The 14,125-nt window shown below is 42.7% G+C and overlaps 1 protein-coding gene across 1 annotated transcript; it reads left to right on the top strand.

The window, feature by feature from the left end:
- The first annotated feature begins 522 nt into the window (after nucleotides 1-522).
- LOC126405845 (zinc finger BED domain-containing protein 4-like) lies at nucleotides 523-3,283 on the top strand. Its single transcript, XM_050069821.1, has 2 exons — nucleotides 523-2,113; nucleotides 2,564-3,283. The coding sequence occupies exons 1-2, from the start codon at nucleotides 1,559-1,561 to the stop codon at nucleotides 2,642-2,644; spliced, it is 636 nt and encodes a 211-aa protein (XP_049925778.1). The 5' UTR covers nucleotides 523-1,558; the 3' UTR covers nucleotides 2,645-3,283.
- Nucleotides 3,284-14,125: the final 10,842 nt, after the last annotated feature.

Below are 14,125 nucleotides of genomic sequence, written 5' to 3'. Positions count from 1 at the left end.
TTGCACGTCTGTCCGTCCTGGAAGAGGGATCCCTCCTCAGTTGCTCTTCCTGAGGTTTCTACCGTTTTTTTTCCCCGTTAAAGGGTTTTTTTTGGGGAGTTTTTCCTGATCAGCTGTGAGGGTCATAAGGACAGAGGGATGTCATATGCTGTAAAGCCCTGTGAGGCAAATTGTGATTTGTGATATTGGGCTTTATAAATAAAATTGATTGATTGATTGATTGAAAAGCTTCGCATCGGTAAAATCTGATTTCTTCTTATTATATATATTTTTTAAATGATTATTTTCAGTCAATTCACTTCCATAATTATCTCAATCAGCCGTTTCTCACGAGCGGACACACTCTGATTCACCTATTCACCACTAGGCGTAGTACACGTCACTAGTCACTGAATATCAACATCCAGGCCAAAAAAAGAAGAAGAAAAATAACAACAATAACATCCATGCAACAGAGTCGACAAGAAACGAACGTGTTAAAGTGGGCTACCGGTAAACATGGCAGAAGACGAACAACAAATTCATAGTTTACCGAGCCATACATACAAGTCCAATGCTTGGCGTCACTTCGGATTTTTCAAAAAGGACGGAAACCTTGATAAGTCCCAAGCAATTTGTGAGATATGCCGTCTTGCTATAAAGTACACAGGCAGCACGACCAACCTGATAACTCACCTGAAACGACGACACAGTGTGGCTGAAGAAGCCCCCTCGGTATTAGCCAACTCGCCCGGCTCGGATCATGCCTCGGATTCACCTCATGCTACTAGTAGCTCCAGCGGCGCTAACAAACAGCCAAGCATCAGTACTTTTTTCCAAACTCCGCTGGGCGCAAACTCTGCCCGCGCCAAGGTAATAACTAAAGCCAGTGCTTTCTATATATGCAAAGATATCCAGCTGTACAGTGCTACAGAGGGTGAGGGCTTTGAATACCTCATGAGCGTCCTGGAGCCGAGGTATAAAAAGCCAGGCAGGAAGGTTTTCGCTGAAAAAGAAATACCCGAGCTGTACCAGAAAGTAAAACAAGACATAGCTAAATCAATGCATAATGCTAATACAGTCGCCATGACAATTGATGGCTGGATGTCTTGTGCTACAGACTCGTTTGTCACTGTCACAGCACATTACATTGACGAAGAGTGGGCTTTGCAAAGCCATGTGCTACAAACGCGCAAGTTTACCGAGGCCCACACAGGGAAGAATCTAGCAGCCTTGCTGCAGGAAGTTTTCCGCGAGTGGAAATTACAAGACAAGAAAACAGCCTTGGTCACAGATAACGCCTCGAACATGCTACTGGCTGCAGCTTTGGCAAAAGTGGGTCTACATGTGAGATGCGTCGCGCACCTACTCAACTTGGCTTCACATAAAGCCCTGAAAGTGGAAAAGGTTTTGGAGCTACTGGTGAAACTGAGAAAGGTGAGTGTACTTTGGAGAGTAGGCCTACCAACCAAATCTTGTTATACATGTACCTGTACTGTATAATGACAAAGTTTATTTCATTCATTCACTCACTCACTCATTCATTCATCCATCCATTCAGGTGGTTACATTTTTTCACATGAGCCCAAAGGCAACTGAACTGCTACGTGAAACCCAGACCCAGCTCAACTTGCCAAAGCACAAGCTGATCCATGATGTTCCCACGAGATGGAACAGTTCCCTTGACATGCTGGCGCGTTTCTGGGAACAGCAGCCTGCCGTGCTGAATACTTTGCTCTCAAGGAAAATCAAGAAGGACGAAGACATGGCCAGGCTGAGTGAAGACGACATGGCACTGATCCAAGAAGTCGTCAAACTGATGACTCCCCTGAAAGTGGCAACCACACTCCTCAGCGAGGAAAAGAATCCCACCATCACAATGATCTCTCCACTCCAGGCGAAACTGCAGAAGCACTTCCAGGCAAAAGAAAGTGATCTGCCTGAGATTTCAGAGATGAAACGACGATTCAACCAGGACTTTTCCGGCCACTATGCCAATATCCAAGACACCCTCCACTGTGCCACAGCCCTTGACCCACGCTTCAAGGACCTGGCGTTCCTTGATGATGAAACCACCAAGGACACAATCTTCATGAAGATTGCTGCAGAGGTGGTGAACATGGATGGAGAGGAGGTAAGATTTAGACTACTCAGCGCTCTCTCTCTTTCACTCTGTCTCTCTACTGGCATGTCATGGTGATGTTCATTTGTTTAGTTTAAGAAAATCTGTTTTATACCAATTCTGTAGTAGTAATTAATGAATAATGAATACTGATTATGGTCAGGCAGGTGACAGTTACACAGACAGCCAGAATGACAGCCAGACAGCTGAAGGCAGCTCACAACGTGACAGGAGCACTCACCGAGAGGAAGAGAGTGAGACAGGTTTGTTTAGTCAGGATATTTCGGAGCTGTGATAAAGTATTTTGTGGATCATGTGAATGTGGCTTTATTAATTATTAGGCCTAGACATTGTGTATTTATTATTTATTGATTTATTATTTATGTATGCCATTTACTGTTAAATGAATGACAGACATAATTGCACAACTTGTAATTCCTTCTCCTCTGATCCACTCCTTAGATGATGTCCCTGAGCCTCCAGCGAAGAAAACAGCCTTGGACCAGATGTTTGGGGGCTTCCTCACTCCAAGAGCACCACTGAAGACCACAAGGGAGAGAGCTAAGAAGGAAATCTTGAAATATCGGGAGAGGGCTTCTCTAGATCTGAGTGGTGATGTGTTACAGTGGTGGAGATATCAAGGAGATCTTCCACTGCTTGCAGCTTTGGCAAAGCACTATCTGTCCATTCCAGCAACAAGTGTAGCGTCGGAGCGAGTATTTAGCACAGCAGGTGACATAGTCACAGCCCAGCGCAGTTTACTTGCCCCTGAACATGTGGATCAGCTGGTATTCATGAAGAAAAACCTTAAAAAAAGACATTTGTCTTAAGTTTGCTGTTATGATAATGGTGAGGCTGGTGTTGTTTATGTAGGCCTAATCTTTATTTTTGTTGTTATGACAGACCTGTTTTGTGACTGTTTATCTGTTTAGTCTAAATTGTTAATGACATGTCCTGACTCCTGACAGCTTTGTAGGCTGAGCTCCACTACTGTTAGGCCTATGTGCCTTTTGTGAATAGGCCAACTTATTTATGTTGACAAACACCTCCTCAATGCTTAAGTAGCCTAATTTAAGAGATCTGTCTTCATTTGTTATAAGCCTCTTAATGATGAGAAGTATGGTACTGCTTATATGTTCTTGAAGGAACAATAAAGTTGAGTTGAATTTGCACAGATTTGCATTGTTTTTGAATCGTAATTGCATCGTGATTGAATCGCGGNAAGAGATCTGTCTTCATTTGTTATAAGCCTCTTAATGATGAGAAGTATGGTACTGCTTATATGTTCTTGAAGGAACAATAAAGTTGAGTTGAATTTGCACAGATTTGCATTGTTTTTGAATCGTAATTGCATCGTGATTGAATCGCGGTAGGAAGATAAATCATATCGTACTGAATCGTTAGATGCTTCATGTGAATCGTTAGTGTATCGTACCGTAGCCTACATATCGAGATGCATATCGTATCGTCCTGGGGATGGAGATTTGCATCCCTACGCTCCACCACATGCATACCCTCTGAGACTACCAGCACAATACGAAGAAGACCAGCGGTACACGGAGAGGCGGGACAGAAGATGGACCAATCAGGACACAGAACAGACTGGAACAGCGACGACTGATGAGCTCAAGATCCTCAGGAAACGCAGCTGCAGACGAGCCAAAGTGACATCACAGCGAGGCCGGGGAATTCATCAAGAGAAGACAAAGTGTGGGAGGAGAAACCAAATGTAAACCTGCGCTGCTTCAGCAGGTGAGACAGGAAGGACACAGGAAGTGAAACACCAACAGCAGCAACACGCCCTCGTGTGAGGGACGCACTCTGAGCCTGAAAGACGCCGACCCACGAGAAAACCACCAGGGAACCAGTCCACCAGGCCGAAGTGAAGACGACCAGAACCAGCGACAAAGAGACACAGAGCGCTCTGAACAGAACTTTAAACCTTTTACTCTAGAACTCACGACAACATGTACTCCAACTTTATATCAACATACATGCAACATGTTTTTTATGATGTCATGTCAAGGTTTATAGCTGCTTCATGTTGGTTTTACCTTCACCACTTCCTCTGCTGCTTCCTTCACAGCTGCTGCATCTGTTTCAACACAAGAAGAAGACATGACACAAGAGCAGCTACACATCACCACAGACTGAGGCTAACTGCAGCAGCAGCAGGATGTTAATGAATGAACAGTGACACTAACCTCCCATCATGCACTGCTCCTCAGAGGCAGGGCCGTCTCCCAGGGGGGCAGAGTCTCCATCCATCATCACTCCTACAGACGAGAAGAGGAGGTGAAGAGGAGTCAGTCAGCATGCTTAGTAACAGTCACTCCTCCATTATGATGATGATGATGATGATAATAATAATGTTGCAGCAACAAACACAATAAATTCAGTTTCTATTCAACTCTACTGTCACCTCCTCCACATGTCAATCATCCACCCTGACACCCGAGCACCTCCCTGCTCTCCTCTTCACCTCCTCCACCTGTCACCTCCTCCTCTGTGTGTCTGATCTGAGGCCACTTTGGCCTGCAGACAGAGGAGCAGCAGAGACATATGGTGTGCCTCCCTGCTCTCCTCCTGCTTTCCTCCTGTTCTCCACTTGAGCGGATAGGGGGTGGCAGGAGGGAGCAGCGAAGAGGAGCAGGGACACATAGCCCGCCCTCCTCCCTGTTCGCCCTTTCAGCCTGCAAATAGAGGCGTAGCAGAGAGGAGACACAGACACATGGTGCACCTCCCTGTTCTCCTCCCTGTGCTCCTCATAGGCCTGCAGATAGAGGCGTAGCAGAGAGGAGACAGACACATGGTGCACCTCCCTGTTCTCCTCCCTGTGCTCCTCATAGGCCTGCAGATAGAGGCGTAGCAGAGAGGAGACAGACACATGGTGCACCTCCCTGTTCGCCCTTTCAGCCTGCAGATAGAGGCGTAGCAGAGAGGAGACACAGACACATGGTGCACCTCCCTGTTCTCCTCCCTGTGCTCCTCATGGGCCTGCAGATAGAGGAGTAGCAGAGAGGAGACACAGACACATGGTGCACCTCCCTGTGCTCCTCATAGGCCTGCAGATAGAGGAGTAGCAGAGAGGAGCAGCTGAGGGGAGATGGAGACACATGGTGCACCTCCCTGTTCTCCTCCCTGTGCTCCTCTTCAGCTGCAGGCTAACATGCGGAGCGGTAAATACCGCTAACGCGTCTGCCGCCTCTCCGCCTTCAGTGAGCGGAGCGGCAGAGACACGTGGAGCAGAGAGGACAGAGAGAGACAGACAGGTGGGGGACAGACAGACAGACAGGTGAGGGATGTCTCTGTATCTTACCTCCTGGATGCTGTCCGTCCGTCCGTCTGTCTGCTGCTCCACCCTGCTGCCGCTCTCTGAGGGCGGCGCTCGGCTGCTGTTGCATGCCGGGAGCGGAGGCTGCTGTTGCCATGGTAACCTGCTGCACCACTGCCCCGTGACACGGATGATGATGACGGAGATCATTCAGTGAAGAACCAGAGACATTTTTATTAAACTTTATTTACTGATTAAAAATCTGATCAGAGTTTTTTTTTTATAATAAACTTTATTTATAAAACACAGGTAAAAAGTACATAGTAGGAATTATATTAAGTACAATGAAAAAAAGTACTTTTTCATTAACGTTACAGAACACTGCTAGGGGGTACACAGTATAAAGAGAGCTACAAAAATATATTTAACATAGTGCAAGCAGTCACAGTTCTAATTGCTTTTAGTTTTTGAGAGTACTGGATTGAATGAATGTATTGTTTGATCTCTTTATGGAAAGCAACAAAGTAAGGTTTTCTATTTTTGAACTTCCATTGATGAATATGAAATTTGGCCATTATAATAATAAAATTAATCATGTATGTGTGTGTTTTTTTCTGTGCATTATCATTTTTTAAGAGACCAAACACTACATTCTTCCAAAGCAAAACAAAATCAGCATCAATATTATCACAAACAAAATCACATAAGCTCTGCCAGAATCTTTTAACAACAGGGCAATACCAAAATAAATGAACAACAGTCTCGGGATATTCATCACAGAAACTACAACTCACATCAATTTCCTTTTTAAATCTTTTTTTGATATAGTTTTTAGCTGGATCAAATTTGTGAATGAGTTTAAAAGAGATTTCCTTAACTTTATTTGTAACTAAGTATCGATTAGGTAAAAGCCAGGCCTTCCTCCATGTAATATCATCCACAAATTGATTCCAGTATGAAATCACATGCGGTAATGTAGTGATACCTTTTTGGAACAGAGCTCTTATGGAACTGTTGTTGTTACGAGAATAACCAGAAAAACAAAGTTTGCCTACGAGAGTGTCTGCTGGAGATAACAAGGGCATCTGTTGAGTATTAATCCTTGGTTGAGATTTAAACAGCATACAGATTCCAGAGGGAATTGCACCAAAGACTTTGGCATAATCTGCAGGTGTTACAGGGATATTATATTCTGACATAAACTCTTCATAAGTAAAAAGAAGACCATCCCTATTGAATAACTGATTTACCAATACAATATTATTGTGAAACCAATATTCCAAAAAAAGAGATTTGTGTTTGAATAAGATGTCCTTGTTATTCCATATAAAGTAGTTATGAGGTGAAAAATTATGTTTGTAGATGAGACACTATGATAAGAAAGCCTGGCGATGAAAGGCAGAGATTTTAACAGGGATTTTATCAATATTATAGTTACAAACAAGGAAAAAGTTTAAGCCACCCAGCTTAGTCAATATATGGAGCGGTATAGTATACCAAATGGACGTAGGATTTCTGAAAAAATGTTTCAGCCAATTTATTTTAAATGTATTATTTAATGTAGAGAAATCCAAAAAATTAAGTCCACCATTTTCATATGAATTCATAAGAACTGTTTTCCTCAAATGATGTGGCCTATTTTTCCATACGAAACCGAAAAGCATTTTGTCAATCTCTTTTAATAATTTATTGTCAAGATGAAGAGCCAAAGCTGCATGTGTCAGTCGGGAGATTCCCTCTGCTTTAGTAATTAATATTCTGCCTCTTAGCGAGAGGTCCCGCAAGAGCCATTGGTTTAGTTTTCTTTGAGTTTTTTTGTATAATAGAGTTAAAATTCAAAGCACTTCTCCTCTGTTGATCCTTAGTAATTAATATTCCTACCTGATCAGAGTTTGATCAGATCAATAATAATAATTACACACCGTCTGTATCTACTTCCGGTTCTCTGCTCAACCACGGCCATCAATCACCGCCGTCATTCTGATGTCATCAACACACCTGTTGAGTTCAGAGACTGAAGCTCACTGCTGAGAGCTGTCACATCAGTACAGGCTGCTCACAGGAACCATGTTCATTATTATCAATATTAATAATTATGAATGAACCACCAGCTGATCACAGTAATCACAACAATGTCTATTATTGTTCTTGTTTTTATACCAGCAAACATGACACAGAGTCAGAGGAACAGAGATGACGTCATCTCCAGTCAGAAAAGTAAAGTGTTTATTTGTTCAATCAGAAGAAACAGAAAGTCAACACTGCTGAACCATCATTAATTAATAACTCATTAATCACATATTGATGATGTTTTAATAATGTAAACAACGCACATCAACACATTATCGAGGAGGAAGAGTTCTGAATCAGATGATGTCATTCGGACATGTTCTCTGCTGTGTCTTTACTCTGAGGAAGTTCAATGTGCACCTGCCACCTTCTCATTCATTCATTCATCCAAACCCCTTTGACTCCCGTTAAAACCTGTAAGATCCTGTTAGAACCCGTTAAAACCTGTAAGAATCTGTTAGAACCTGTTAGAACCCTTTAGAACCTGTTAGAACTTGTTAGCACCTGTTAGAACCTGTAAGATCCCGTGAGAACCTGTTAGAACCTGTTGAAACCTGTAAGATCCTGTGACAACCTGTTAGAACCTGTTGGAACCTGTAAGATCCTGTAAGATCCTGTGAGAACCTGTTAGACCCTGTTAGACGCTGTTAGATCCTGTTAGAACCTGTTAGATCCTGTTAGAACCTGTTAGATCCTGTTAGACCCTATTAGAACCCTTTAGAACCTGTTAGAACTTGTTAGCACCTGTTAGAACCTGTAAGATCCCGTGAGAACCTGTTAGAACCTGCGAGAACCTGTTAGAATCTGTGAGAACCTGTAAGCTCCTGTTAGAACCTGTTGGATCCTGTAAGATCCTGTGAGAACCTGTTAGATCCTGTTAGACCCTATTAGAACCCTTTAGAACCTGTTAGAACTTGTTAGCACCTGTTAGAACCTGTAAGAACCTGTAAGAACCTGTTAGAACCTGCGAGAACCTGTAAGATCCTGTTAGACCCTGCAAGATCCTGTTAGAACCTGTTGAAACCTGTAAGATCCTGTGACAACCTGTTAGAACCTGTTGGAACCTGTAAGATCCTGTGAGAACCTGTTAGAACCTGCGAAAACCTGTTAGACCCTGTTAGACCCTGTTAGATCCTGTTAGAACCTGTTAGATCCTGTTAGACCCTATTAGAACCTGTTAGAACTTGTTAGCACCTGTTAGAACCTGTAAGATCCCGTGAGAACCTGTTAGAACCCTTTAGAACCTGTTAGAACTTGTTAGCACCTGTTAGACCCTGTTAGAACCTGTCAGAACCTGTTAGAACCTGCGAGAACCTGTAAGATCCTGTTAGACCCTGCAAGATCCTGTTAGAACCTGTTGAAACCTGTAAGATCCTGTGACAACCTGTTAGAACCTGTTGGAACCTGTAAGATCCTGTGAGAACCTGTAAGATCCTGTGAGAACCTGTTAGAACCTGCGAAAACCTGTTAGACCCTGTTAGACCCTGTTAGATCCTGTTAGAACCTGTTAGATCCTGTTAGACCCTATTAGAACCCTTTAGAACCTGTTAGAACTTGTTAGCACCTGTTAGAACCTGTAAGATCCCATGAGAACCTGTTAGAACCTGCGAGAACCTGTTAGAATCTGTGACAACCTGTAAGATCCTGTTAGAACCTGTTGGATCCTGTAAGATCCTGTGAGAACCTGTTAGATCCTGTTAGACCCTATTAGAACCCTTTAGAACCTGTTAGAACTTGTTAGCACCTGTTAGAACCTGTTAGAACCTGTAAGAACCTGTTAGAACCTGCGAGAACCTGTAAGATCCTGTTAGACCCTGCAAGATCCTGTTAGAACCTGTTGAACCTGTACGATCCTGTGACAACCTGTTAGAACCTGTTGGAACCTGTAAGATCCTGTGAGAACCTGTTAGAACCTGCGAAAACCTGTTAGACCCTGTTAGAACCTGTTAGATCCTGTAAGATCCTGTTAGAACCTGTTAAAACCTGTTAGAACCTGTAAGATCCTGTGAGAACCTGTTAGAACCTGCGAGAACTTGTTAGAACCGGCGAGAACCTGTAAGATCCTGTTAGATCCTGCAAGATCCTGTGAGAACCTGTTGGATCCTGTAAGATCCTGTGAGAACCTGTTAGATCCTGTTAGACCCTATTAGAACCCTTTAGAACCTGTTAGAACTTGTTAGCACCTGTTAGAACCTGTAAGATCCCATGAGAACCTGTTAGAACCTGCGAGAACCTGTTAGAATCTGTGACAACCTGTAAGATCCTGTTAGAACCTGTTGGATCCTGTAAGATCCTGTGAGAACCTGTTAGATCCTGTTAGACCCTATTAGAACCCTTTAGAACCTGTTAGAACTTGTTAGCACCTGTTAGAACCTGTTAGAACCTGTAAGAACCTGTTAGAACCTGCGAGAACCTGTAAGATCCTGTTAGACCCTGCAAGATCCTGTTAGAACCTGTTGAACCTGTACGATCCTGTGACAACCTGTTAGAACCTGTTGGAACCTGTAAGATCCTGTGAGAACCTGTTAGAACCTGCGAAAACCTGTTAGACCTTGTTAGACCCTGTTAGATCCTGTTAGAACCTGTTAGATCCTGTTAGAACCTGTTAGACCCTGTTAGATCCTGTTAGAACCTGTTAGATCCTGCTAGAACCTGTTAGATCCTGCTAGAACCTGTTAGAACCTGTTAGATCCTGTAAGATCCTGTTAGAACCTGTTAAAACCTATTAGAACCTGTAAGATCCTGTGAGAACCTGTTAGAACCTGCGAGAACTTGTTAGAACCGGCGAGAACCTGTAAGATCCTGTTAGACCCTGCAAGATCCTGTGAGAACCTGTTGGAACCTGTAAGATCCTGTGAGAACCTGTTAGAACCTGCGAGAACCTGTTAGACCCTGTTAGATCCTGTTAGAACCTGTTAGAACCCTTTAGAACCTGTAAGATCCTGTTAGAACCTGCGAGAACCTGTTAGAACCTGCGAGAACCTGTAAGATCCTGTTAGACCCTGCAAGATCCTGTTAGAACCTGTTAGATCCTGTTAGATCCTGTTAGAACCTGTTAGACCCTGTTAGATCCTGTTAGACCCTGTTGGATCCTGTTAGAACCTGTTAGATCCTGTTAGAACCTGTAAGATCCTGTTAGATCCTGTTAGAACCTGTTAGAACCTGTAAGATCCTGTTAGAACCTGTTAGATCCTGTAAGATCCTGTTAGAACCTGTTAGACCCTGTAAGATCCTGTTAGAACCTGTTAGACCCTGTCAGATCCTGTTAGAACCTGTAAGATCCTGTAAGAACCTGTTAGATCCTGCTAGAACATGTTAGATCCTGTTATAACCTGCTAGAACCTGTAAGAAGCTGTTAGAACCTGTTAGATCCTGTTAGAACCTGTTAGATCCTGTCAGATCCTGTTAGAACCTGTTAGAACCTGCTAGAACCTGTTAGATCCTGTTAGAACCTGTTAGATCCTGTTAGAACCTGTTAGATCCTGCTAGAACTTGTTAGAAGCTGTTAGATCCTGTTAGAACCTGCTAAAACCTGTAAGATCATGCTAGAACCTGTAAGAACCTGTTAGCTACTGTTAGAACCGGTTAGATCCTGTTAAAACCTGTTAGATCCTGTTAGAACCTATTAGAACTTCTTAGATCCTGTTAGATCCTGTTGGATCCTCTTAGAACCTGTTAGATCATGTTAGAACCTATTAGATCCTCTTAGACCCTGTTCGATCATGTTAGAACCTGTTAGATCCTGTTGGATCCTCTTACAACCTGTTAGATCATGTTAGAACCTATTAGATCCTGTTAGAACCTGTTAGATCCTGTTAGAATCTATTAGATCATGTTAGAACCTATTAGATCCTCTTAGACCCTGTTAGAACCTATTAGATCATGTTAGAACCTATTAGATCATGTTAGAACCTATTAGATCCTCTTAGACCCTGTTAGATCCTGATAGAACCTGTTAGATCCTGATAGAACCTGTTAGAACCTGTTAGAACCCATCACAGTTAAAAATGTAGTTAATTGATGACAACACATTGATGACATCACATGACCAAATCATCATAGATATATATACATAGATGCCGCACCCTGGCTTGTGGGATGCGTCAATACCACCGCCATCTTGCCTAGGTGCTCTGACCGGTTCAGACCCGTGTCAGACTCGGCAAAAATGCCACATTTTTGCTCTGCATTTGGGTGTACGAGCGAAAGAAGTGTTAAAACCAAGCAGAAGGGAATAACATTCCACAGGTAAGAAGTTGTTTTACAATATTTTACTGTTACGAACATGTTTAATGAGATATATATCTCAAAAAGTGATCCTTCTTTTAAGCTAATCAAGTAAAGTAACTGTCCTGATCTGGTCCTAATGCCAAATTAAGCTAACGCTATGTCACACAACTTAAAGAAAAAAGGTTAACATTTATATAATATTACTTATAAAATTATGATGCTTTGTCAAACAGCTATGTCGGTGTATGTGTTATTCCAAATTGTCAACTATCTGTTTCATGGCACCAACGTGACATAACGCAGTATAACGTTAGTAGTTAACTTGTGGCCTGAATTGTAACTACAAATTATGTGGAACTGCGTTTTTCTGACACACTTATTTTGTGTGTAGTTTCCCAAAAAACACAGATAGGAGACGGGCATGGGTAGCAGCAGTGAGGAGAAAGGACTTTGTCCCGAGTGACTCCTCAGTCATCTGCAGCTGTCACTTCAGACCTGAGGACTTCGACAGGACTGGGCAGACTCCTAAAAATAATACTAGCTACTGTACACTGTATTTTTTGTAAATATGACCTAATAATGTAAACAGTTCTGTGTCCAGGCTCCCATGAGCACTGTGGTGTTATACATATGAGATTAAAGCAAAATTTTGTGTAAACATGCAGCTCTAAGTCATTTATTTTCACTTGTACAAAACCAACATTTGTTAATCAGAATCTACACTGCAGCTCGGCACAACCCTGCTGATACACTATTTTTTGCACATTGTGTGAAATGTGAATAAACATTTATAGTCAAAATTAATAATTAAATGACATCATGGTGGGCATTGTACATCTAGTAAGAAAAAAGAATATTTATTACATGGGGAAAGTTTAGTTTAAATGTGTTGTAGAACTATTACTGTTACTTTATCTACATAAGATCAAATATTTTGGTATGAAAAGCTGCATTTTTTATTTAACCAAGTATCCTGTATCATAACTACATGTCTGACGATTGTAACAAACCAAACCGCATGAAAATCGGTTGAGAATTCAGCGAGTAATGATGATTTTAATCATAAATAATCTCCTGCCTCAATAGACATACATGCATTAGGCAGCGCGGTTCCACCTGGGCAAGATGGCGGCCGCGTTGACGTATCGCTCCAATGAGGAGCACCGTTGAATGCGGCATCTACGTATATATATCTATGACCACATCATCAGGTAACATGTTTGTTTTTAAATCCATGACATCATTCATGACATCACTCCTCTCACCTGTGACTGTTGGTTCATGAAGATCGTCCGTCTCTGTCCTGTTGTCTCTGTGTCCTCTGTCTCATGTTGTCCACAGTGGACGTGTGTGTGTGGACCGTTGTGTCAGACATGGACTCACTGCTTCATCTTTAATGTTCTTGAAGTGACAACATGATTTAAAGAGTCTGTGATATGACAGAGTGACAAAAATTCCCATGATCCTCAGCTGCAGCAGAGGACGCCTTAGGGGGCGATCACACAGAAATGAGACGCTAGAGACGCAGACGCTTCAAAGATGCTTGAAACACTGGAAGCGCTTATTCAATGTGCGCTAGCTACTGGCATCTGAAGTTCAAAAAGTTGAAAATATTTTAACTTTTCAGCGTCTACACGCGTCTAAAAAGAAGCGTCTACAAAAATGCGCGTCTAAAAAGCCGCGGGAAAAACGTCCGTCTAAAAAGACCCTTGAACGCCGGTCAGACGCGCCGTATCATAGGAAAACAATAGTTTTACTGCCGTTGCGATTCTAGCGTTTCATCTTGGTGTGATCGCCCCCTAAAAGGGACAGTTCAGAGGTGAGGTGAGGTTGTGTGAGGTCCTGATCCACAGTTTGGAGTCTGACACTGAAACTAAACAATGTCCTGCTGTGGGCGGAGTCAGGGACACCTAAAGAAAGTGCTCATTATGTTGACAGTGTTTTTCTATTTCTGTCAGACAGCGACAGTCAAGTTCTCGTCACAGCCAGACTCAGTGATTTAACATGAGTGAACACAGGAGCTGCTGGTTGACTGCTGCCTCCATCAGTTAGTGTGTTTGTGTTACTGTGTGACTTTGGTGAATCTGAATTAACCCTTTAAACACCACAGCCACGCAGTAACACACTGATGTTAAATCACTGGTTTTATCAATGGAGTCTGGCTGTGATGAGAGCAGAGATATAACAGCTTCATTAACATTCAAGTGAAGCAGTGAAAATATTCTAGATCTAGATCAGGAGCCAGAGCCTTCAGCTATCAGGCTCCTCTCCTGTGGAATCATCTTCCTGTTACGGTCCGGGAGGCAGACACCGTCTCCACATTTAAGACTAGACTTAAGACTTTCCTCTTTGATAAAGCTTATAGTTAGGGCTGGCTCAGGCTTGCCCTGTACCAGCCCCTAGTTAGGCTGACTTAGGCCTAGTCTGCCGGAGGACCCCCCTATAATACA

This window comes from Epinephelus moara, chromosome 18 (assembly GCF_006386435.1).
Source record: "Epinephelus moara isolate mb chromosome 18, YSFRI_EMoa_1.0, whole genome shotgun sequence".
Taxonomy (NCBI): domain Eukaryota; kingdom Metazoa; phylum Chordata; class Actinopteri; order Perciformes; family Serranidae; genus Epinephelus; species Epinephelus moara.
The sequence above is the reverse complement of the archived record's forward strand: the minus strand, read 5'-3'. Positions and strand labels throughout refer to the sequence as shown.